This window comes from Heterostelium album, assembly GCF_000004825.1.
Source record: "Heterostelium album PN500 unplaced genomic scaffold PPL_contig1, whole genome shotgun sequence".
NCBI classification, from domain to species: domain Eukaryota; phylum Evosea; class Eumycetozoa; order Acytosteliales; family Acytosteliaceae; genus Heterostelium; species Heterostelium album.
Window position 1 is genome coordinate 981256 of NW_008805078.1, and position 26461 is coordinate 1007716.

General features: G+C 31.4%; 8 protein-coding genes across 8 annotated transcripts; 4 read left to right on the forward strand and 4 right to left on the reverse strand.

Moving 5' to 3' along the window:
• Positions 1–83: 83 nt before the first annotated feature.
• Positions 84–1046, reverse strand: PPL_01213 (uncharacterized protein; the record flags this gene model as incomplete). The annotated part of the gene is made up of 3 exons (XM_020572228.1): positions 84–215; positions 285–527; positions 591–1046. The coding sequence occupies 3 exons, from the start codon at positions 1044–1046 to the stop codon at positions 84–86; spliced, it is 831 nt and encodes a 276-aa protein (XP_020438086.1).
• A 443-nt stretch (positions 1047–1489) lies between these two features.
• On the reverse strand, positions 1490–5071 carry PPL_01214 (pleckstrin domain-containing protein; the record flags this gene model as incomplete). Its single annotated transcript, XM_020572229.1, has 3 exons — positions 1490–4235; positions 4317–4839; positions 4966–5071. 3 exons carry the CDS (start codon positions 5069–5071, stop codon positions 1490–1492), a joined length of 3375 nt encoding a protein of 1124 aa, XP_020438087.1.
• Positions 5072–6028: 957 nt separating this feature from the next.
• PPL_01215 (uncharacterized protein) lies at positions 6029–6985 on the reverse strand (the record flags this gene model as incomplete). Its single annotated transcript, XM_020572230.1, has 2 exons — positions 6029–6310; positions 6857–6985. The coding sequence occupies 2 exons, from the start codon at positions 6983–6985 to the stop codon at positions 6029–6031; spliced, it is 411 nt and encodes a 136-aa protein (XP_020438088.1).
• Positions 6986–8471: 1486 nt separating this feature from the next.
• PPL_01216 (sodium/calcium exchanger protein) lies at positions 8472–10277 on the forward strand (the record flags this gene model as incomplete). The annotated part of the gene is made up of 2 exons (XM_020572231.1): positions 8472–10125; positions 10189–10277. The coding sequence occupies 2 exons, from the start codon at positions 8472–8474 to the stop codon at positions 10275–10277; spliced, it is 1743 nt and encodes a 580-aa protein (XP_020438089.1).
• A 176-nt stretch (positions 10278–10453) lies between these two features.
• On the reverse strand, positions 10454–12526 carry gnt10 (GlcNAc transferase; the record flags this gene model as incomplete). The annotated part of the gene is made up of 5 exons (XM_020572232.1): positions 10454–10608; positions 10683–10974; positions 11045–11397; positions 11474–12160; positions 12514–12526. 5 exons carry the CDS (start codon positions 12524–12526, stop codon positions 10454–10456), a joined length of 1500 nt encoding a protein of 499 aa, XP_020438090.1.
• Positions 12527–12994: 468 nt separating this feature from the next.
• Positions 12995–15797, forward strand: PPL_01218 (uncharacterized protein; the record flags this gene model as incomplete). The annotated part of the gene is made up of 6 exons (XM_020572233.1): positions 12995–13123; positions 13192–13322; positions 13417–13494; positions 13904–13923; positions 13990–14364; positions 14446–15797. 6 exons carry the CDS (start codon positions 12995–12997, stop codon positions 15795–15797), a joined length of 2085 nt encoding a protein of 694 aa, XP_020438091.1.
• Positions 15798–16482: 685 nt separating this feature from the next.
• Positions 16483–21302, forward strand: PPL_01219 (calcium-binding EGF-like domain-containing protein; the record flags this gene model as incomplete). Its single annotated transcript, XM_020572234.1, has 10 exons — positions 16483–16534; positions 16603–16920; positions 16975–17304; positions 17368–17691; positions 17901–18188; positions 18258–18575; positions 18643–18972; positions 19045–19458; positions 19530–20354; positions 20434–21302. The coding sequence occupies 10 exons, from the start codon at positions 16483–16485 to the stop codon at positions 21300–21302; spliced, it is 4068 nt and encodes a 1355-aa protein (XP_020438092.1).
• A 444-nt stretch (positions 21303–21746) lies between these two features.
• Positions 21747–26415, forward strand: PPL_01220 (calcium-binding EGF-like domain-containing protein; the record flags this gene model as incomplete). Its single annotated transcript, XM_020572235.1, has 10 exons — positions 21747–21798; positions 21861–22184; positions 22351–22560; positions 22644–22967; positions 23039–23329; positions 23393–23710; positions 23776–24105; positions 24178–24591; positions 24653–25471; positions 25547–26415. 10 exons carry the CDS (start codon positions 21747–21749, stop codon positions 26413–26415), a joined length of 3951 nt encoding a protein of 1316 aa, XP_020438093.1.
• Between the last annotated feature and the right edge of the window lie 46 nt (positions 26416–26461).

Consider the following 26461-nt stretch of genomic DNA (forward strand, 5'->3'; position numbering starts at 1 on the left):
TATCAAGATAGATTTTGTAGTTGTGATTCTGACTATTTTGTTACATTTCATTAATGTCAATAATATAACATTGATAACAATAATTAATAATCCGAGTTGAAAAGTAAAGTTGTTGAATCTGATGTGATTTCACTATATTCATTTTGTTCTACTTCATTGATGTTGTATTTGTTTGTTGTGTCAATTGTTTTTCTCTTTCTGTGTGGTACTCTGTTCTATATATTTATATACATCAATGATTTAGAATTTTTAGGTCATGTATTATTCTAATTTTTATATCTTACCTCATTAAATTTAACTAAACCAATCCAAAACTTTTGAAATCTCTCTACTATGTCATGTTGCAATCTTTTCTCTTTTGATAATCTACAAAATATTGAGTAAACAGTTCGAAGAATGACCACCTTTTGAATGTACTCATTTCCATCGAACCAATGTTGTCTAAACCATTCTCTGACAAGTGGTTTCTTTTGATGAGTCTCTGATTCAATAGTATCAATATCATGAACACTCAGAACAAGCAAACACTATTAAAATATTAAGATACAAAAAATCATTAAAAAAGAAAATTAAATAAATTTAATACAAACCTTTTCAGTAATATCTTTAAGTTCACTGATGGATGGTATCAACTTTGGTGGAGAATGAACATTCTTTCCAGTGTTGATGTTTGTAGTAGTGTTTGGTTGAGGATCGGTGTCTGGTGTAAACAAAGCAAACAACCGTTGGGAAGATGTATCTTTCTTCAAACTGGAGTAAGGTGTTTGATATTCATTATCATTATTGTTGTTTCTTGGTGTGAGATAATATGGTGTTTTATAAATTGCAGTATTAACACTAGAGACAGAAGAGTGTACAAGTGAGTCTGTAGAAGGTGTTACAACTGATGATTGTTGTTGCGGCAATTGCTGAACTCTCTCAAAATTTGAATGATAAGGTGTGGAGGGTGTAGATGGGTGTTGATATCTCTTCATAAAAGGATGAGGAGTATCCTTTCTAAATTTATTTGGTATACTCTCTTTCTCATTCTCTTTATTGCTATCCATATTTAAACAAAACTTACCAACAACAATCTTTATTTGAAGATATATCTATATTTATATATGTATATATCGAATCTAAAGATTAGTAGAATGTGGTTATCATTGTGTTTTAACATAAATGTAACAATAAAACTAAAAGAAATAAATTAAATTAAATAAATAAAAAAAGAACAACATGTTGTTCTTCTATTTTCTACGAAATATATCCTTAAAAGGAAAATGTGGTAACCAATGTTGTAGTGGTGGTGAGTGGGAAGTGAAGTGTGGGGTGAATTATTATTCTTATTTTTGGCGCGGTCAACAGTAATAAATATATTTAATTAATTAATTATTAAAAAAGAAAACAAGAATTTGTTTATTATTTCTTGATATAAATAAATAGTTAATGGTTTAGTGGGTGGCGTATTATTATAACAAAGTTTGTTTTGGATAGATCGTTCACTTTTTTACTTTTGGTCGTTTGGAAGTGAATTTGGTTTTTGATTGTTCATTTGATAACGAATGTCGACCCTCGAGAATGAAGGATTGAATCGAATGGTTTTACGTGTACCTGCTTTCATTGTTGTTATCGATGCAGGTATATTTAAATTATTAGTTTCATTTGGTAATGGAATTGAAATTATATTATTATTATTATTACTATTATTATTTGATGATGCGTTATTATTATTATTGTTATTATTATTATTATTATTATTATTATTATTATTATTATTATTATTATGATGACGGAATGATGTTTGAGGAGTTGATGGTGGTGAAAATTTGAATGGTAAAATACTGGAACCTCTAGTTGTGTTGGAAAGATGTGATTGGTCGGTACCCAGGAACGAGGAGTCTGAGCTTTGACGTTTGGCATGCACTCTGATCTTGGACTTGCGAATGTCGTCGGCGCGATTCGTCTTGGATGGAATCTGGTCGAGATAGAGGTCGGGTGTGCCGTGCGAGCCAATATCGAGAGCGGGCGATATAAACAAACTGCTGCCACTGTGGTTTCTGCGGAGTCCGCGAACCGATGCCTTGGCTTTCTGCTCGTTGAGCTCGTGTTGCATCAGCATGTGATTCAACTGATGTATGATCTGGTCGAACTGTGGACGCTTCTCTGCCGATTCATCCCAGCACTGGCGCATCAGTGTGGAATACTCGTCGGGACACTCCAACGGTACCTCTGGACGTCGGCCATTGAGAACCTGTCGTTCGATCTCACAGTTGAAGGTGATGTCGTCGTATGGCAGTTTTCGCGTGATCATCTCCCATAGAATGATTCCGTAGGAGTAGACGTCGCATTTCTCAGAGTAAACGGAGCCGTTGATTACTTCAGGTGCCATCCAGAGTGTCGTTCCCTTCTTGGCGTCTTTCACATCGGATCCGCCAGCGGGACCAAAGATTCCAGTGAGACGCGACCTGTTGATACAAGTGTTGAAATCCGCTACTTTGATGTGTACGCTGGCTTTCAGTGAGAGCGAAGCCACTAGAAGGTTGGGTGACTTCAAGTCGAGATGCCAGATGCCAAGTGAATGGAGATAGTGTAGTCCTTGTGCAATGTCCAGTGCCATTCTCAACACCAATTTGTAGGGAATGTCGACAATGCGATCGGCAAGCACGTCCATTAGATTTCCACCTGGAAGATACTCCATTACGATTGCCCAGTTTCCAATCTTTGTACAACCACCGACATACTTGACAATGTTGGGGTGATTCAACATACTGAGAACTTTGATTTCACTGTAGAAATCTTGGATCATCTCGGCCGATGGCTCAACGAATTGATGAAGTTTCTTCACTGCAACCATAATGTTGGAATCCGAAGGATTACGACGCAACCAATTACCCTTTTCATAGCTAACACGTGTCAAGTGACTCTTTAAGTTGTTAGTGGAAATGAGTGCACGGTAGACATCACCGGCAGCACCAGTTCCTAGCATATCTTGCACAGTCAACTCTGCATCCAAATCGATCTCTTTGTTTCCAGGATGTATATTCTCACACTTGATTCTCACCAATATGAAATGAACTTCACGTTGATTGATAATGAGTTGAATTACCTCTTGAATCTCAACCTGTTCGAAAACGGTGAGTGAACACTTGACGTAGAACCATTCGCCTTTGGCAAGTGTTCCATTCGTGGGAACCAGTGAGAGTTGGAATTGGTTGGGACGGCAATTCGATTGGTGAAAGTGGAAACGGATGTCGGTCTGACCGGAATTTGAGATGAGAAACTTCTCGGTCAGCAGTTGGTAGATGTTCGCGGACTGGTCGGCTTGACGTCCGAATGTCAAGGCGTACTTGGACACTTTGACGCCAGAGTGTATGTATCGCGGGATCGAGTCGTTATTGATCTTTGGATTGAGGTTCTGCCCACTGGAGATCATGGTGTGTGCCATCTCCTGGAGTCGCTTCATAATGGCGGGCTTCTCACGGATCAGATCATACATTGTCGCTTGCTCCGAGTCATTCAGACCCATGCCATTGCAAGCGCGTAAAAACAATGGAAGATAAGGATCAGAGTCGACCCTGCAGAACAACGTGAAATCACCGCCACCTTTAACATGAACGGTACTATAGATGTCGGTCTGTACCGGTTCGTACACTAACAACTCTACCGAAATCGTTAGAACCTCTCCAATTGCAATGGTTCCATTCGATGGTATGAAATTGAGTGTATAACTAATATCGAAAGGTGACAATATTTCAAAAGCAATAGGACATTCACCTAAATTTGAAATTTGGAAAGAATCTTTCGCTAAATGATGTACTAATATCTTTGGTTGTTTTGGATTATTATTATTATTATTACTGTTGCTGTTATTGTTAAATTTATTATTATTATTATTATTATTACTTATTAAAACAGGTGAAATAGGTGGTGATTCAGGTGATTGATGTTGACTGATGGCAGTTGGTGAATTGGAATTGGATGTAGAATTTGAGGAGGACGAAGAAGAGGATGTCGATGATAAAGAAGAAGTTGGTGATAAATGTGTCACCGGTGAATAGAATGGAGATGATGTCGCTTTTCTCATATTCAAGGCTGCATTTGGTGGAGAATCTACAAAAGATAACTCTGGAACATTTAAATTGCCATGAGTAAAGAAGAATTTACGTTTAGAAAGTGAAACTTTTATCATATTATTAACTGATTCCATTGAGAATCTCCTATTTAATAAAGTTGGTGATTGTGTAAATGAATCCCTAAAATAATAATTAATAATAATAATAATAATAATAAGTTTAATAAACAATCATAATAAATTAATAATTATAATAACTTACTTTCTTTTCCAACCAGTTGCCATATCTTTCAAAGAATTATTGATTTGATCAGAGATTGGTTTTCTGTAGATCGGTTGTGGTTGTGTGTTGTTCGAGTTGGAATTTGAGTGGTTGGCAATGGTTTCTCTGATCTTTTCGATCCATTTCTTCTGATCGAATATGGTTTGTGCGGAAATGTAGTAGATTCTGTTTTGTGGTGGCGATGGCAGTGCCGATGAAGTTGGCAGACAGCCGTAATGACCGACGTCGTCGTCGGCATAGTCGTATCTTCGAACGGGACTGGTCGACATCAGCTGTGCCAATCCAGCAGAGTTAGTCGATTGCGGTGGCGAAGTGGAGAGTGGTGATGACGATCCACTGCTACCGGTAGAACTCTTTAAATCTAGATGAGGGTTGATCGCAAAGCAATACTTTCTATTCTTAACGTCGATCTCTGTAATCTCTATGTCCTTATTCAAATAGATGACACCACGTGGCCGTTGTTTCTCCCAATTGACATTGGTAACATAATACGACAGTGTATCTTTTTTCAAAATGAACCATCTTATTTTCCCTGCAATAGTTAGTTTAGGTAATTAGTAAACTACCCACTTTTTTTTTGTTTTCACATTCAGCTTAGCTTGAATAATCCAATCTGTTAACACCTTACAATTATGAACAGTTCCACCTTGTTTAGTAAGAAAACCACTATATAATACTTTATCTGTTGTTGTCACTGTTGTTGTCGTTGTTGTTATTGTATTATTTTCATCCATTTCTTTTTATATTATAATAAATAATAATAAAAAATATATTCAAAAATATAAATAGAAATAATACACTACTTTTAAAAGAAAAGTGAGATGAGTGACAGCAAACTTTTGAGAGATTGTGAGGTGAGTGAGTGTGTGATGTATATTAATTAATTAATGTTGATGAAGTTGATGTCTGTTGTATGAAGTAAGGTGATGATTTAATTAAATATTATAATATTATAATTTTTTGTGAGAAAGTAGCGATTGGCGAATGAGAGTGCAATGTTTGTTTGTTGGATGGACTAACTAAAAAGAAAGAAAGATCGATAAAGCGAAATCGAGTGTTGAATTGTTAGGAGAGGTTCATCAATTAAGAAGATAGAATTAACACCAGAGTACTGTGTATGCTATTTTTATCTAATTATCTAATTCTAATGGATGGATGCAAAAGAAAAAAAAAAAAAAAACTAACTATAGATATGAAGGTGGATGTGTGCAAACAAATGCAACTCTACTCAAAAACCTAAACTACAACAACAATACAATGCTTGTTCTATCTTTTTCTTTTTCTTTTCTTTTAATTTGAAAAGAATGAAAGGTGTTGATTGATAATGTTAGATGGTTGCAATAAGAATGGTTGTTTTTTTTTTTTTTTGTTTTTTCTGATTCTTTTTTTGATGATTTTGTCAAATCGAATGGAATGAACTATGGCTATAATGGGTTGGAGGGAGGTTTTTTTTGTTTTTAATTAAACATTATTGGGATTAACAAAACTAATACTAAATGATTTCGAAATTTGGTAAAAACATGATCAAAAAAAAAGATCTTTGATTTTTGTTCAATTTTTTTTTTTTTTTTTGAAATATGATCAAAAAATTAATTGTTAAAAAATTTTTTTTTATTTTTATTTTGAAAGATGCTTTTTTATTTAATTTTGTTTTATTTATGCTATTAAATATTATTGATATAATTATTTTATTATGATTTTGGTCTACTTGCTTCATAACGAATTTGACTGTACCAAATGACACCAATAATGGCAATACCACAACCGATTGCGTTGAGGAAATTGACCTCGTTCTTGAAGATCAAAATGGAAATGGTGATACTGAGAACCACTTTAAGATTTCCACTTACGGTGTAGGTCAGTGGCGAGGTGTATTTGATCACCAGGAAAGTAAAGACGTTGAGGAGGAATGCAATGATTCCACTGGCAATCAAAATCAACAGAGGTCTAACCGTTCCATAGCCATCCCAACCCTCTTGAATCAACGGGAATTCGTGCATCAGTGCTATTGGGGTGAGTAACATCAGTGAGTATGGCGCCATATAGTAGAGCAGGTTGATAGCATTCATCTGTGAGGACATCGACAGTCCCGAGACGATGGCGAACAACGCCGAGATGACACTGGCCAGCAGCGCCGCGTAGAATCCGGTGGCGTTGTAGTTCACCTCGGAGAAAGACGCCAAGCAGACACCGCCAACAATTGGAATCATCGAGAGGTAGGTGTTGCGTGAGAATCGCTTCGAGAAGAACACGGTTTGCAGAGTGACGGTGAAGAGCGGCACCGACGACTTGACGGTCTGCATGAAACTTACGGGCACCCAACGCAAACTAACGTTGCCCAGAACGATATTGGTTGCAAAGATTGCTGCCAGCGGCAATATGTTCTTCAGCTGTTCCTTCCATGAGACTTGCACGAGCGGTGTCATCTCAAAGACACGCAACACCATGAACGAACCAATACTGCACACCAACATATGGATGGCAGTCAGAGACACTGGATAATTAAAATGTAGTACTACATAAATATATTTATTGAGAATCAATGTACTGATATTCAATATGAACCAAGTTGCCAATGAAATTATTGCCAAATTTGAATTTGATATATTTCTAACCGAGTTTTTTATCCAATGACATATTTCATGCATTTTATTTATTTTTTTTGTTTCCAAAATCACTAATAACTAAACTATCTAATTTTTATTATCTTTTATCTATATATATATATATTAAAATATCTAAATTATTTATTTAATTATATATTCGGACAGTAAAAAAATAAAAAATAATAATAAAAATAAAAAAATAGAATAGTATTGTACAATTATAGATATTAATTGTTTTTTGTATTAACTTGATGATTTATTTATTTAATCTATCTAATAATAAATAATTTAATCGAATAAACTAATTAATCAAATAGGCAGAGCAACCAAAACAGTGAGTTCAACTTTATTGGTAATGTAATATTGATTAGTGATTGATGGTCTGATTCATTGTATAATTAATTTGTATATACTATTTTTTTGTAAAATAACAATGGATATGTTGATAGAATTTAGTAATATAAGATCATTTTTCAATACTTTTCACTAAAACTACTCAAAACAAATTATATTTGTATATTTACTAAACAAATTAGAGAATATCTGATGTATTTTTTTCTGTCTAACCACACTCCCACTCATCAAAAATTCACACATTAAAATATCAAATTATAAATATACACACACACACATCAATCAAATAAATAAGAATTACCACATAATCTGTTGTACATATTTATAATTCATTAATAAAAAAAAAACAATAAATAAAAATAATAAAAACTAAAATAAAAAAAAAGAAATTAGTTATTGTTATTAATTATTGTAATTATTATTATTTGTTTGTTTGGTTTATTTTGGTTTTACATATAACAATTCTGAAATCAACGTGTTTTTGGTCGATAATTTTAAATCGCTTAAACCAATTTTTTTCTTTTTTTTTTTGTTTAGCACTGTTTTGCAAATGGGTTGATGTTTTTACCTTTTTCTGTACCGACATCTCATTTTTATATGACATGATCTTTATGTTTTTTTGATTTTTTATTTAATTATTTGAAAAAAAAAAGGAGCGAGATCTTTTTTGTGATGGGCACATAATCAAATTAAAAACAACCCTAAGTCTAAAATAAACAACAAAATATATATTACTTTTAAAAATAGTTTTGTTATAACAGGTAGGTTACAATGTCCTTTGCTTTAAAGATAATCAAATATATATTTATATATATAATCAAATTTAGTTTTTAAAAAAATAAAATAAAATAAAAATAATAATTTTTATCCAAAAGTGGTAATTGACAGTTTTTATTTTACTGATGTTGTTTGACATACAGTAGTTAATTTGGTATTGTCATTAAAAGCAAAACACTTTTTTTTTTTTGTTGTTTATTTTATATATCCAATTATCATTCACCACAACAGATAATTATACATTATACTGTTTAAATTTAAACAGTAACTTTTTTATTTTATAAAATTCAACTTAATATATATTAATAACATAAAGTTTCAAACATTTGTAAATTAACATTATTTTTTATTTTCTAAAAAACTAACTAAAACAAAATAATAGAAATTTAAAAAAATTATGAAGATTCAGACAATAATTGTATTGTTGTTTGGACTTTTGGTTGTTACAAGTGGACGACATGTAAAATCAGACCACAACAACAATGCTTTAGTTTTCAGTTTGAAGGGATCACCCTATACCGTTTCCAATGTTACCGATTGCTCTGATTGTGCAGCGATCGACAATAGCTATTGGTGTGACGACAGATCTCTTTGTTTGATCGATGTCGATGGCAATGCAACCATCTCAAGCTTACCGCTTTGTAAGAATGGTTACTGCAGCGGCGATTCATGTCGTTGTGAAACCGAGTGTCTCAATTCGATCTGGCCATGCAGTGGTACTGTCGTCGGTATGTTGATTCTGATGGCCGGTTATGGTGTCATCTTGGCGTACGGTGCCAAGCTTATTTCCGACGGTTCCGAATTGCTACTGGAGATTCTCGATCCCGGTATCATTGGTGGTCTGCTTCTCCCGTTGCTCTCTGCATTCCCTGATGCCGCTATCATCGTTGTTTCCGGTGCTTTCAGTTCGCAAGCAATGGCACAGGCACAGTTGAGTGTTGGTCTAGGTACTCTGGCCGGTTCGACAGTGATGTTGCTTACCATCCCTTATTCGGCAAGTTTGTTGCTGGCTCGTTGTGATTTGCGCAATGGCTATGCAGTCGATGGTGTCTGTACTTCTAGAAGTTTGACAAAGACCGGTGTCACTGTCGACGATGATACTCCACTGAATGCAAAGATTATGATGCTAACATCAGTCAGTTATCTCATTGTACAAGGAATTGCATTTGCCTATCTCAAAGATCCAGATTCAGGTAAGCACGTCGAGAAATGGTTTGCGTTGGTTGGATTCATTGTGTGTCTTGTATTCTTGGTTCTCTACTGTACCTATCAAGTGGTATCTCCAAAGTTACAAGAGAAAAAGATGGCTGAAGCCAAGCGTAAATACATGCTCAACCAAACCATACATCATTTCCTTCATAATCTCACAAAGAGAAGATTCCCATCGGCATCAACAGCAGCAGCAGCAGCAGCAACATCAAGTAACAACAATAACAACAGTGAATCAAATGCTGAATCCGGTGAACAATCACCATTGCTTCATTCAGAGCATCAACATTTACCAGTGGATGTCAAGGGTATTGGATTAAAGTGGAAGGCAAAAGCCAAGGCAAAGGTTGCAGAACGTGAAGAAGTCACTTCAATTCAGGTCGAAGAGAAGAAGGATGAAGACGATGAAGAAGAGGAGAATCAGGGACCAGTCACACCGGAGGAACGCAAGAAGATTGCCTTAAAGGCAGCCGTTCTTTTGGCAATCGGTTCGGTGATGGTATCTGTTTTCTCAGATCCAATGGTTGATGTTATTACCGATTTCGGTAACAAACTCAATATCAAACTCTTCTACATCTCATTCATTGTGACACCATTCTGTTCGAATGCCTCTGAGCTTATCAGTTCGCTTATTTTCGCATCAAAGAAGCGTAAAGCCAACTCATCCCTTACATTCTCTGCACTCTACGGTTCCGCCACAATGAACAACACAATGTGTTTGGGTATCTTCTTTGCACTCGTATTCTTCCGTAATTTAACTTGGGAGTTCAGTGCCGAGACAGTTACAATCCTATTCGTAACATTGTCAGTTGGTATTATTGGTGCAACTCGTAAAACAATGAGTAAGTAACATTATCATTATAATTATTAGTTTAGCGCTAACTTTGTTTATTTTTTTTTTTTAGAATTTTTCTGGGCACCAACCATCCTTTGTTTGTACCCATTATCATTATTATTGGTATACCTCTTAGAACAGTACGCTCATTGGCAATAGATTTATAAGTTTCCAATATTTAATAATAATAATAAACCGAAATACTCCCCTCCCCTCTTTTTTTTAATAAATTACCTATGAGCATTCATGATTATTTAACTTTTAAAATATACACAAGAGATAAATTTTGATATTAGTTGTTCAAATTCTTTTTACAATATTCTTTATTATATATATTATTGAAGTAATTTTTCAACTATTTCTCTTTTTACATCATTTGAATAGACTTTTCTTGTAAAGTATTTGTCGTGTCCTTTAACAAGTAGATCAACTTCTTCACTTGATACTTCCAATCTCTGTTTATTCCATGGTATAAATCTATAGTTATATCCTAAGTTTTGATAATCATTTCATTAGTACTTGATTGTTCTTATTGCTAATTGTAATTAGTTTTGTTGTACTTACTGAACCATAACATGTTATTATCGATCCATTCTGATTTAGCGATTTGGAAGTAACTTTCGTCTGGAATAAAAGAGAACTTCATAGAGAAAAGACGTTCCAGAGGTTTAACATTGGAGATGATATACTTTGCAAACTGTCGAGTAATGAAATGCCATTGAGAACCTTCTTCATATCCTTTTCTATTGATACTATTCATGAGATCGTTGGCATCTCCACAAGTAGCATTATGATCACCTTTATTAACATAAAATTTAATTTCTCCAACTGATTTTCCACATTGAACAAATGTTCTCTATTTTAATTACCAATTAATTAGTTAATTAAAATTAAATCTATTATAATAGTAGTAGTATTTTTCTTACATTTAATCTATTATATCTTGGAAAATCATTCTCTATATAATTTGAAATCAAATTATCTTTTGTATGCAAGAAATTCTCTAGTTTGGAAATGTTTCTTATTGGAAAGTCATTTAAACTTAAATTGATGACATGCGAGAATATTGATTTGCTCTCAGTTGTTGATTCTTTCTCAAGCATCATATCGAACAATTTGGTGATGCCAGCGATCTCTGAATAAACCAATCCAATAGAACCCCAACCATTCTTGAATCTGTTCTTCAGTATTGCAATATTCATATAGTCTCTACCAACTATGTCCTCAACCAAATAGAATAAATCTTCTAATTTCTCTTCATTTTCATAACTTCCATCAACTATAAATTAAAAAAAAAGAATATTAATTAATTTTAGAAATTATCTATTGTAATTATTATAAAAAAACACACATACCATGAATAACATAATAATTATGAGGTTGATAAATATTTTCCAATAGTAGTTGTATGGAGATTAAATCGATATCGTGCACCAGAATTACGAAAGCAAGAGAATTTCCAATGGCTTCGTTAAACTTATGGTAGGAATGATGGTTGTATTTCAAAAGATATTCACCTTGATTGTTTTTGAACAGATAGTTGAGCAAGACAGCATCGTTGGTGTCCCACGGTCCGTAGGTCTTGAGTAGTTCACTAACTATTTTATCATCGCTATAGTTGAGTTGTTGTTGTTGTGATCTCTCAGAGATCTTCATGTACAATTGGTTGTTGGAACGGTAGCTACTCCAACTACACAGTGCCTGAGGATAGTTTTCCGGTGCACACTTTTCGATATCGGTCATCTTGAAATCGTTCTCTTTATATTGGTAGGCAATGGAGACCTTTGATGATTGGCGACTCGAATCGGCTGCTGGTTGTGGCTGTGAAGGTGGCGAGTCACTGTCATTCTCGAGACTGACAAACTCACTGTATATATGATCGTCTTCGGTGAACTTCTCACAGTGTGGGCCAATAAAATTCGGTGGACATATACAACCTTCAATCTTGGAAAATATTCCACCATTCACACATTTATTCGAGAAAAGTGGTGAGATCTGAGGTGATGACAATGTTGATAATGACAATAATGATGAACATGATACTATTGTTACAAATATTAATGATAATAGTAAAAAATATTAATATATTCATGGTAGTTGTTGTTTGTTTGTTTGTTTGTATTTTATTTATTTTTTGTAATGTTAATTTATCGATATTATAAAAATAAAATAAAAAACTATTATTATTATTTATTTATTTATTTTTTTACAAAAAATGTATAATAATAAAATAAAGATAGATGGTTGTCTACTGAATTCGTTTCCTATCTATTGAAATGAATGAAATGATGTAATAGTTTACTTACATATTCATAGTCAATAGATTACAATTCCTTTTTATACCAAGTCATTAACAATTCACACCACCAATCAATCAATCAATCAGACTACAAACCATTAATTATCATTAACAAAATATTTTGTTTTTTATTTTTATTTTTTTGTGTGTGTATGATTGTGGTAACAATATAAACATTAACACAAAAAAAAATTCAAAATAAATAAATTAAATGATAAAACAAAAATATCATTTTTTTTTATTCAGTCAGATGTTGAAGTTAAAGTATTATTCTATTTTTAGAATGGTTTATGATTTGTGTATTCTAATTTAGAATTTTTTGAAATAGGAGAACCATTATTAATTCGATTTGTTTAATTAGATAAGATAATAACGGTAAGAAAACAGAGAAAGTTCTATTATGATTGAAGAGGAACATACCTATCACAATTCTAGATAAATCTTATTTAATATAATTATAACTAATATGATCATAACTGTCTTTTTTTCTTTTGAAAATGGTGTGATCCCTATGATTTTTTTAAAAATAAAAAACATTAATCAAAGGAACAAAATTAATCATATATAATTAAAAAAAATGGTTAAATCATTTGCACAAGCATTGGATCTAAAGAATGATGCAGAGTTGATCGAAGAGTATAAAAAGTATCATAAGAGTGTTTGGGTAGAAGTAAAGAATGCTTTGAAATCAATAGGTATTACAAAGGTATGATTTATACTGAACTACTTATTATTAGCACTATGTTAATCAAACATATTTGAATTAATCAATAGATGAAGATATTCTTGGTTGGAAATCATTTGTTTATGTATTATGAAGCTGAAGATGATTTTAGTCCTGAGCGTGATTTCCAACGTTACACTGATCTAACACCACGTGCCAATGAATGGGATCTCTTAATGAGGTAATAATCAATCTAGTATAGTATGAATTCAGATCTCTATTAACATCATCTATTTAATATTGTTATCTAAACAACAACAACAACAACACTGTAGAAAATTCCAACAAAAGATATCAGAGGCTAAAGAAAGTGATTGGTGGGCACCAATGGAAGAGGTGTTCGATTTAAATTGGTAGATTTAAACAATAATACTGTTGAATACTGCTCTCTGTACCCTGTAATAATTAAAACACAAACCTATCAATCAATCAATATGTATTAATAAAGAAATAATAATGTGTGTAATTGTATCTTTTATGAACAAATAAAAAATAATAATAAAGTATAACAGTGAATCATTACTCATAATAATTAGCTAACACAACAATACCATAATAATAAAATAACAAAACAGCTTGCAATGATAATGATTAGTCATGATTTAAGCAAAAAAAATAAAATAAAAATAAAAATAAAATAATAATTATAAACACTTTTTACAATTTATTTGTAATTATTAAAAATTTAATATATTTTATTTTTCATCATATGTAATATTAGTTAGTTGTATATATATATATATGTAAATATAAATAAAATAGTATAAATATAATTAATATAAGTAACTTTTAAATGATGTCAGATATTTCTCATAATTTTGTAAATAATAATAATAATAATAATATAGACGATGAGATAATAAATGATATAAAAGAAGTAGAAGAGGAAAAAGAGGAAGTAAAAGATGATAATAAAATAAAGGTTGAAAGCGGAGGAAAACGAGGTGATATTGGTGATGATATAAATGTGGAAGAATATGAAAATAGTTTGATTGATGACGGTGGTTATACATCAACGCCATCACCATCACATTCAAGTGCAAACAGTTTTCAATATAGTGGTGTACCTATACCACCTTTCAACAACAGCAATAACAACAACAACAACAAATCTAATTCCCCACCTACACGACCTTCTGCCACACCTACAGTAGACACTAGCATCAATTTCGAATTGCCATCCTCTGCAACTGTATTGCATTCACCTTTTACAAATTCAACAAGTAAGTAATAATTACATTATACCTGTATTTGAATCAATCGGGATTGAATCGACTAACCAAACCATTATTTAGTTATATTAGTGGGATCAGTACATGTACATCAATCTAGTTCCGATGAGGTGTCGGATATCATCAGTAAATGGAGACCGGAAACAGTCTTTATAGAACTTTGTAGAAGTCGTGCTGGATTGGTGTTGAATAGTATGGATTCATCAAAGATGACATATTACAATAATCAGCAGCAATCGGACCACAAGTCACCTCAGCGATATGTAGAGACATTTGAGCCGAGTAACATCTATAGTAATAGGAATTTTAGTAATAGCAGTTTGAACAAAGGAATAGATAATGATACCGATGGAAATGAAGAAGAAGATGATGATGATGAAGACGATGATGACGAACAATATGAAGATGTAGAGGGTGACGATGAGAATGAAGAGACAACAACAACCGATAGCAATCCATATCAAGATTCAAGTCAAGATGATAATAAAATTAATAGTAAAAATAGAAACACAAATAATCAGATATTATATTATAGACATAAATTAGCACAAATACAACAACAACAACAACAACAGAATAAACAATTACAGCCACAGCAACAGCAACAACAAGATGGAAATAATAGTACTACAAGTTCGAATAGTGTAAATAATAATGATACAGATGCAGATGATGAATATTCAAATGAAGATGATTATTCAACACCGAATACTACTACACCTCCAACACCTGTTGATCATGATCAGAGTGAGAAGGGACCGTCTTTCCAGGATATCATAAAGACGATCAAGCAAGAGGGACTGCCAGGTCTGTTGCACGTCCTCATGGCAGAGATGATCAGGAAGGCCGGAAATCAGAGCAAGGTCGGTCCGGGTGCAGAGTTTATCACCGCCTTTATCGAGTCGAAAAAGATTGGCGCGAAAATAGTACTTGGCGATCGCCTGGTGGAGATCACGCTGCAGCGTGTCTGGAACTCACTGACGCGTTGGGAAAAGATCAAATTTGTATTCTGTTTGTGCATGGCGTCATTCAGTGAAGTCACTCAGCAAGATATCGACGCACTGAAAAACAGCGACGATCGACTGGTGATGGAGTTGCTCGATGAGTTCAAAGAGAAGTTCCCGTCGGTCGTACAGACCATTGTTACCGAGCGTGACCAGTACATGGCTGCACGACTCAGACTGTGTCCTGGCAAGAAGATTGTTGCCGTCGTTGGAAAAGGTCATGTCAATGGCATCATTCGTGAGTGGAACAACTACCAGATCAATTTACACGAGTTGGAGTCACCACATGTCATCAGAAAAGAACCACAACCATCAAATTCACTTTGGATTGCTAAATGGGCAACTTTAATATTAATACCAATAGCATCTGCACTATATCTACTAAATAAGAGATATTGGCATTTCCCAACAACCTATTAATAATAACAAACATAAATAACATTGGATATAATAATAATAGATAAAAAAAAAAACCAACCAACTTGATTTATAAAAACAAACAAACAAACCAAATCAAATCAAATCACACACTAAATATTTTTAGTAATAAATAATATATAATTATGTAAATATATTTAACAAATTAAAAATTATTATGAAACAAATGAGATATAGGATTTGGTTTAATACTGTTCTTAACTCTTTTTCAAAACCAAACTTTAGGCTATTTACAAAAAAGAAGATTGTATTCTTCTAATTATTATACATCTTGATTCAAACTAGATGGATTAATTTTCAAACCTCTTGATATTTGTAATGAAATTGATCTCGATTGATCTGATTACACGAGTATAAAATAATCATTCTACTATTCACTTCTCTGATAAAATATCCAACACTTTTTAAGATTTCTCTTTACAAAAATTAAATAAAAAATCTTATCTATTGTGTAAATGACCTTTTTTTGCATACTCTCCGAATTTCTAAAATATCTTCAATGATTAGAAAGAGCAAAGATATTTGCAAATATCTTTCTAATAATTTGCAAAATCATAAAAATCTCCCCAAAAAATTTGATTAATTTTTTTATTATTATAAATAACATTTTTGAATTAAGATCTTAAAGTATCTTTTTCTATTGTTTTTTTGTAAAGTGATCCTTAAAATGAAAATTCATAAATTTATAAATATTACTATTTGTACATTTTTTTTGTTGGGTAAATATTAATTAAATAATAAAATTCTAATAGATTCTAAATTAATACAATTTAAAAAATAAATAAAGATATAATAAATGGTGCTGTCCTATTAGAATATAGTATTGGACGTCCAATCCCAATAAAAGATGAACAAAATAAATGTTTTTTTACATTCTCTGTTCTAGTATCTCATCCAGAACCATTAGGTGCTACTGATTTCACAATAAATTTACCTTCATATTCTCAATTGTTCTCAACTCTAGTTTCATGGGGTATCAATAGTACAATTCAGTTGTTTAATTTTCACACATTTCAAGATTATGTTGCAACAGTTGATCTTGGTCTCATCATAAATACATCGTCAGGTCCAGTTCCGATTACAGTTCCTGGTTTTAAATGTTTAGGTATGTTATATTTAAAGAAAACTACTATATTATATATTCTTTTATTAATAAAAGAAAACACTCTTTTAGATTTCGATATAAATAGTTTTACTCTTAAGAAAATAGGTAGTCCACAAATGCACTCAACCAAAAATATTTTTGTATTTTTGGAATATGATTTTTCCCAAGCATCACTTCTTATTAATAGTTACATTGAAATCTCGTGCACAACAATAACTCCATTTGTTTGTTACTTGGCACCTGTTAATCAATATCCAAATGTACAAATTTTGTATATTAGTATAAACAAGGATTTTTTGACACTTCCTGAAGAAATACCTATAACTTTAACTCTTCGAGGCCAAGATTTAAAATTTAATGTTTCAAATATATTCCCATATAATGGTAAGTATAATTAAAATAAATCAAATTAATGATTTTAATTGAATTAAAATATATTTTTTTTAGTTACTAGAACTTCAGTTGTTATAAAAGAGATTGAATACCCTCCATCCGGTGCAAATCTAACTCAAGATTTTCAATTATTATATTATGATTTGGTTAGTTATTTATTCATAGAGAATTCCAATTCATTTTTTTATATAATGAATTTTGGCTATGGTCAACCAGTATTTCAACCATATATTCTTTTACAACAAAATCAAACTCATTCAACCTATTTCCAAAAAATGTCCTTCCAAACTATTGCTACCGGTACATTAATTCCAGTGATGCTTGATAATAGGATTACCAATATATCTAGTGATTATAATTCAACAAACCAAAATACATGTAAGATAGATTTTTTTTCGATTGTATTGTGTTATTTCATTTAATAGGTTGGGTTTTGTTTTTGCAGCTTTTTTTGAATTCTCGCATTATTTTTGCAAAAGCACACAAAAGCTACGCAAAATTTTTTCATTTTTTGGGGGATGGATAAAATGAAATTCCACATTTAATTTATATTTGAATAACAAATATTAATAATTTTTTTTTTTTAGATATAAATTTACCCCTTAATTCATCAATTGGTTATGTTCCGAATTTAGATTGTTACTTAGGATATTCTTCTTTTGAAATGCCAATGATTTCAAAACCAGTTATTAGTACACCTTATTCTTTCAATACCTATTTATATTTTCAAAATCCATACCCATACGCTTATTCGAATGGTTCTTTTACATACTCTGGTGTTTTTCCTCTTAGCATGGAATTTCAAACTGATTCAGTTTTTATAACATATACCCCAGGAGGAATATCAACCATAAATATATCTAAAATCAGAAAAAGTAAATAGTACAAAACAAAATATTGATCAACATTAGTTAACATTTTTTTTTTTTTCGGTTTTATTTTAGCGAGTAATATAGTGTTATATGATGTTACATATGGCAAAGCACAATGGTATTCTTTCATGGCTAGACTTAATATCTCTTCAGTGTGTCAAGTTACTGCTATACAAATAGGTGGTTCTAGCTTTATGCTTACACCACTTATTTATGGAGATTATTATAATGGTATCTATGAATTTGAAGTAGCTCCCAGCACTACTTTAAATGAGTATAAAATTACCATTAATGATGCTTGCTCTAGGCAGTCTATATTCACCAGCTCCTTGTTATATGTACCTGTTCAAGGACAGAGTTCACTTTTGTATTTTCCAGAAAATGTTGAATGTAAGTAAATCAATAAATTTGAGTGGTTTATCTTTTGTTATTAATATAAAATATCATTTTATTCTAGTTCATATTGACATAAGGAACATTACTTATTTCAAACTATCGAGAAATGTGTTTGATTTAAGCAATGGTGATGTAAATGGAACACTCTATTTTAATTTGAGCCACCCAGTCAAGGAAATGGAGCCTATGTTTGTCATTTCTTACCTTTCTTCTACCTTTTATGGAAAGTATGATTCCAACTTGAATTTATATATAATCGACTTTACAATTCCCAAAGGAATGATGCCTGGTAAAATGTACTATGGTATTGATGTACTAGTTACAGTTATAGAATCAACAATGTTGGAATCATACTTTAATGATAGTGTTGCAATAACAGTTACAAATTCAGGTAAATATAAAATATTAAAGATTAAAAATTAATGAACAAAGACAATAACCAACCAATTTTATTATTTAATAGCCGGTGATTTTATGGATCCAATTCTAGAAGAGATTCATGCATTCCCAAATAACAATTACAGTATTGGTGAATCAGTTGTCGAAGATATCGGATGGAATTTAAGAATCACAGACTTCCCAAATGGATTTTCATTTGGAACTTTGGATATCATTTCAGATCATGATTTATTACCAATTAAAGTAAACTTTAGTGGACAATCATCTCGTATTTCAGGAAATGAATTTGATGGTGTTTATGCCATTAGATTTTCAGTGAATGGTACATGTCGAACCCAAACCTATACAATTGCAAATGTTCTATTATATGATAATTTTGCCTATAAAAGTGAATATCTCTCAAACATGAACCCATTGACATCGATTTTCGGTTCACAATATGCTGATCAACTAAAGTTACAACTCAATTGTTTGACAAGTAAGTTTAATTTATCCACTTTATTCTACAAATAATATTTATTCTAATAATATTATAATTTTTTATTAAAGGTATGATTGATAATGATGCACCAATTATGACAACATTTGACTTTTCACCAATCTCAGTTGATGTTGGTTCACTCAACAGAAATATTAAATTTTCAATGAAAATTAAAGATGTTGGACCATCTGGATTGTCACTGAGACACTCTCCAATAATTCAATTGGCATCAGATAATGCAGATTTAGTTCAAGTTACAATGAATTATATATCTTCGATAAATGGAGAATATGTTTTCGAATCTCAATATCAATTACCATATGGTTTTGGAATGAATGTGATCACCGTTAGTATCTTTGGATTGGTTGACAATTTCAAAAACTATCGAGGATACAACACTTTTGACTTGATGAACAGTACATCTTTATGGCCATATTCAATTCAAAGAACAATGACTTTAACCAATCCAATTTTGGAAAGAGCCTTGAAATTGACAAACAAAGGTGGAGTTTTATATGTATATGGAAGAAATTTTGGATTGGATTCATCTGGATTTTCGACTACCATCAACTTCCAAGATGGGAAAGGATTTTTAAATGTTGAATTCGATTCTTTCTTTGCAACCATGTTAAAGTTTAATAATATTCCACCAATTTCATCAAATAATATATCAATGATTGTCACAAAGAATGGAATCAGTTCGAATGAATTAATCATACCAATTGAGAATGCAAATCCAAACCCAAGCAACACACCTACACCTACGGCCACTCCATCAACAACACCACAACCACAAAAATGTCCAGGAACACCAGAATGTAACAACAATGGACAATGTATCAACTCAATTTGTAAATGTTATGATTCTTGGTATGGTCCATCATGTTCTTCAAGTATGTATAACTTATCTTTTTACACTTAATTGTAAATTAATTTTAATTAAATATCTATTATTTTTAGAAATAATAATAGTACCGATTCCACCAGCATATCCAGAACCAATAACAGGAATAAATATAACAGAATCTGGAAGTTTAATCACAACATCGATCGAAATCATTGGAGTCAGAGAATTGGATGCAACAATGAATGTTGTTCAATCATTCAACATCAGTAAATGGAATTTCACAGATCTCAGCACAACATCGAGCAATCCAAAGTATTTCTATTCAACTCAACTCAACCAAAGATCAACATTATTGAATGTATCGATTGAATACTTCAAAAACTCAGGTAATATCACATTTGCAGGCGAACAACTCTTCATTCCAGCTTCGACAATCAAATTCTCAATGAATATGAGTCATTATGATTTCAAAGACCAAACGAATCTCATTCAAATATTGATGAAATCATCGATTCAAACCGATAACTCTGATGCTTGCTCATCGGCTGGTGTTGGTATTGTCGATAAGAATGTTCAATGGATCAAATTGAATGTTGATGAAAGTAGTCTTTATGGAAGATTTTTGTCGAAAGGTGTCATAGACAACAGAGTCAGTACCATTCAGAATGTCATTATTGAAGATGAAGACGAAGATCAAACCAAACAAATGAGATCGGTAATCGTTGGTATCATTTGTTCATCATTTGAAGATTCTATCAATTTAGACCCTGATTTCTCGAATCTCATTGATGTCGGATCTTCAGACACCTCTGATTTCATTTGTTCATCTTCAAACAAGTTAAGTAATGGTGCAATTGCTGGTATTGTTGTTGGTGTTATTGTTTTAATCTCCATCGTTGTTGGCTCTGTTCTTTACATCAGAAAAAGAAAGAAGTTCAAAGAACAAGAATTAAGAATGAAGCAAAGATTATCAAACTTAAATAAAGATCTCTAAATAAAATAATCATTAATATTCTTATTCATCGCTAACGTTTTATTTTGTTACGAAATCAGATCGATCGAGCAGTTTTTTTATTTTACAAAATTTGAATAAATTATTTATCATTCTGATATTCGTTTCTCTTTTTAGATTTCACTTTACAAAAAAAAAAAAAAGAAACATTTAATAAATTCATTTACTTATAGGAGTAAATCTCAAAATATCTTTAAAATAGAAAGATATTTACAAATATCTTCCAAAAAAAAAATCATAAAAATCCAAACATTGAATAAATCTAATTCTCTATTTTTTTATTAAAAGATACTTTTATTTATTAGCTGTAACCTTTTTTTTATTTGATTTAATTTATTTAAAATAAATTTTGAACAAAACAAATTTTTAAGATCTTAAAGTATCTTTTTCTATCTTTTTTGTGTAAAGTTTAAGAGATCTTTAAAAATGATTATTTCTAAATTTATAAATATTATTATTTGTGCATTTTTATTTTTCGGTAAATTTAATAATTCTAAATATTTAAAAATTAATAAAATTAATAGTTCAAAAATAATAAAGGTTATATAAAAGGTGCTGTCCTCTTAGAGTATAGCATTGGTAGACCTATCCCAATAAAAGATGAACAAAATAAATGTTTATATTCCTTCTCTCTTCTTGTGTCTCATCCAGAACCTTTAGATCCAACTGATTTCACCATCAATTTACCTTCTTCTTCAATATTAGTAGCCACTTTAGTTACAAGGGGTGCCAATAGCACTATTCAGTTGTTTAATTTTCAAACATCTCGAGATTATGATATCGCCGGTACAATCGATCTTGGTTTCATTATAAATACATCATCTGGACAAGTTACAACAACAGTTCCTGGTTTTAAATGTCTTGGTAGGTCTATTTATATAATTAAAGATAAATAATATTATTTTTTATTAATAAAAGAAAACTCATTTAGATTTCGATATAAATAGTTTTACTCTTAAAAACATAGGTAGTCCGCAGATGTATTCGACCAACAATATATTTGTATATTTGGAATATAATTTTACTCAAGAACTTATCAATAGCTACGTTTCCATCACGTGCACTTCAATAACACCATTTGTTTGTTCCTTGGGACCTGTTAGTCGATCACCAAATGTACAAATGTTATTCGTTGGCATAAATAAGGATTTTTTAACACTACCTTCAGAGATACCAATCACTTTAACTCTTCGAGGTCATGAAATTAAATTTAATGTTTCAAATATATTCCCATATAATGGTTAGTATAATGAAAAGATAAAATTATAAACTTACTAATAGAATGATAAATAATCTTTTTTTCTAAACTTACTCATATTTTAGTGACTAGAACTTCAGTTGTTCTAAAAGAGATTGAATACCCTCCATCTGGTGCAAATCTAACACAAGACTATCAAGGATTATTTTATGATTTAGTTAGTATATTGATGGTCGAGAATTCCAATTCGTTGTTTTATATAAATAATATGGGTTCAGGCAGTGCTGCATTTCAACCATATATTCTTTTACAACAAAATCAAACACATTCAACCTATTTCCAAAAAATGTCCCTCCAAACTATTACATCTGGTACATTTCTTCCCGTAATGATAGATAATAGGATTACCAATATATCTAGTAACTATAATTCAACAAACCAAATTACATGTAAGTTTTTTTATACTATTGTATTTTATCAATTTTATTAAAAATAAATTGTATTTATAATATTGTTTTAGATATAAATCTTCCACTTAATACATCTATTGGTTACGATCCGATATTAGATTGTTATCTAGGATTTTCTACTTTTGATATGCCAATGATTGCCAAACCAATTATAAGTACAGTTTATTCTTTCTATACCTATTTATATTTTCAAAATCCATATCCCTACGCTTCTCCAAATGCTGGCTCTTTTACATATTCTGGTGTTTTTCCTTTGAGCAAAGAATTTCAATCAGATTCTATGTTTATCATGTACACTCCAGGAGGGTCATCATCAATTAGTTTCACTAAAACCCCAAAAAGTAAATTTTTAAAACAAACAATTGAAAATTGATCAATCACTTACTTTTATTTATTTATTTTAGCAAGTAATATTGTTTTAAATGATGTTACATACAGTAAAGTACAATATTTTTCTGTCATGGCTCGAATGAATATCTCTTCATCATGTCAAGTTGCTTCTGTATATGTAGGAGATTCTGGTACTGCTATCACAGCACTGGTGTATGGAGATAATTATAATGGTATCTATGAATTTGAGTTGGCTCCCATGACTACTCTAAATGAATATACAATCACTATAAATGATGCATGCTATAAGCAGGCTATATTCACTAGTTCCTTGCTTTATGTCGCTAAACAAGGACAGAGTGCACTATCGCATTTTCCAGCAAATGTTGAATGTAAGTAAATGAACCACTAACATCATACTTTTAGTAATTAATAATATAAAATATCATTATTATAGTGTATATTGATATTAGAAATATTACATATTTCAAACTATCGAGAAATGTGTTTGATTTAAGCAATGGTGATGTAAATGGAACACTCTATTTTAATTTGACAAATCCACTCAAGGAATTGGAACCGATGTTTGTCATTCCATACCTTTCTTCTCAAAATATAGGAAAGTATGATTCCAACTTGAATTTATATGTAATCGACTTTACAATTCCCAAAGGAATGTTACCAGGCAAGATATTATATAGTATTAATGTACTAGTTGCTCAAATAGAATCAACAATGTTGGAATCATACTTTAATGATAGTGTTGCAATAACAGTTACAAATTCAGGTAAATATAAAATATTAAAGATGAAACATTAATGAACAAAGGCAATAACCAACCAATTTTATTATTTAATAGCCGGTGATTTTATGGATCCAATTCTAGAAGAGATTCATGCATTCCCAAATAACAATTACAGTATTGGTGAATCAGTTGTCGAAGATATCGGATGGAATTTAAGAATCACAGACTTCCCAAATGGATTTTCATTTGGAACTTTGGATATCATTTCAGATCATGATTTATTACCAATTAAAGTAAACTTTAGTGGACAATCATCTCGTATTTCAGGAAATGAATTTGATGGTGTTTATGCCATTAGATTTTCAGTGAATGGTACATGTCGAACCCAAACCTATACAATTGCAAATGTTTTACTTTATGACAACTTTGCCTATAAAAGTCAATCTCTTACAAACATGAACCCATTGACATCGATTTTCGGTTCACAATATGCTGATCAACTAAAGTTACAACTCAATTGTTTGACAAGTAAGTTTAATATTATCAAATTCAATCAATCAAATACTAATATTATAATTTTTTATTAAAGGTATGATTGATAATGACTCTCCAATTATGACAACATTTGACTTTTCACCAATCTCAGTTGATGTTGGTTCACTCAACAGAAATATTAAATTTTCAATGAAAATTAAAGATGTTGGACCATCTGGATTGTCACTGAGACACTCTCCAATAATTCAATTGGCATCAGATAATGCTAATTTAGTTCAAGTTACAATGAATTATATATCTTCGATAAATGGAGAATATCTATTTGAATCACAATATCAATTACCATATGGTTTTGGAATGAATGTGATCACCGTTAGTATCTTTGGATTGGTTGACAATTTCAAAAACTATCGAGGATACAACACTTTTGACTTGATGAACAGTACATCTTTATGGCCATATTCAATTCAAAGAACAATGACCTTAACTGAACCCATCTTGGAATCTGCCAAGAAATTGACAAACAAAGGTGGAGTTTTATATGTATATGGAAGAAATTTTGGATTAGATTCAACCGGATTCTCAACTACCATCAACTTCCAAGATGGGAAAGGATTTGTAAATGTTGAATTCGATTCTTTCTTTGCAACCATGTTAAAGTTTAATAATATTCCACCAATTTCATCAACTAATATATCAATGATTGTCACAAAGAATGGAATCAGTTCGAATGAATTAATCATTCCAATTGAAAATGCAAATCCAAACCCAACTAACACACCTACGGCCACTCCATCAACAACACCACAACCACAAAAATGTCCAGGAACACCAGAATGTAACAACAATGGACAATGCATCAACTCAATTTGTAAATGTTATGATTCTTGGTATGGTCCATCATGTTCTTCAAGTATGTATAACTTTTTATCCATTTTTTCATATATCTAATTAACCAACTATCTTCTATTTTTAGAAATAATAATAGTACCGATTCCACCAGCATATCCAGAACCAATAACAGGAATAAATATAACAGAATCTGGAAGTTTAATCACAACATCGATCGAAATCATTGGAGTCAGAGAATTGGATGCAACAATGAATGTTGTTCAATCATTCAACATCAGTAAATGGAATTTCACAGATCTCAGCACAACATCGAGCAATCCAAAGTATTTCTATTCAACTCAACTCAACCAAAGATCAACATTATTGAATGTATCGATTGAATACTTCAAAAACTCAGGTAATATCACATTTGCAGGCGAACAACTCTTCATTCCAGCTTCGACAATCAAATTCTCAATGAATATGAGTCATTATGATTTCAAAGACCAAACGAATCTCATTCAAATATTGATGAAATCATCGATTCAAACCGATAACTCTGATGCTTGCTCATCGGCTGGTGTTGGTATTGTCGATAAGAATGTTCAATGGATCAAATTGAATGTTGATGAAAGTAGTCTTTATGGAAGATTTTTGTCGAAAGGTGTCATAGACAACAGAGTCAGTACCATTCAGAATGTCATTATTGAAGATGAAGACGAAGATCAAACCAAACAAATGAGATCAGTTATTGTTGGTATCATTTGTTCATCTTTTGAAGATTCTATCAATTTAGACCCTGATTTCTCGAATCTCATTGATGTCGGATCTTCGGACACCTCTGATTTCATTTGTTCATCTTCAAAAAAGTTAAGTAATGGTGCAATTGCTGGTATTGTTGTTGGTGTTGTTGTTTTAATCTCCATCGTTATTGGCTCTGTTCTTTACATCAGAAAAAGAAAGAAGTTCAAAGAACAAGAATTAAGAATGAAGCAAAGATTATCAAACTTAAATAAAGATCTCTAAATAAAAAAATCATTAATATTCATGTTGGTTTTTATAAAGATTGAAA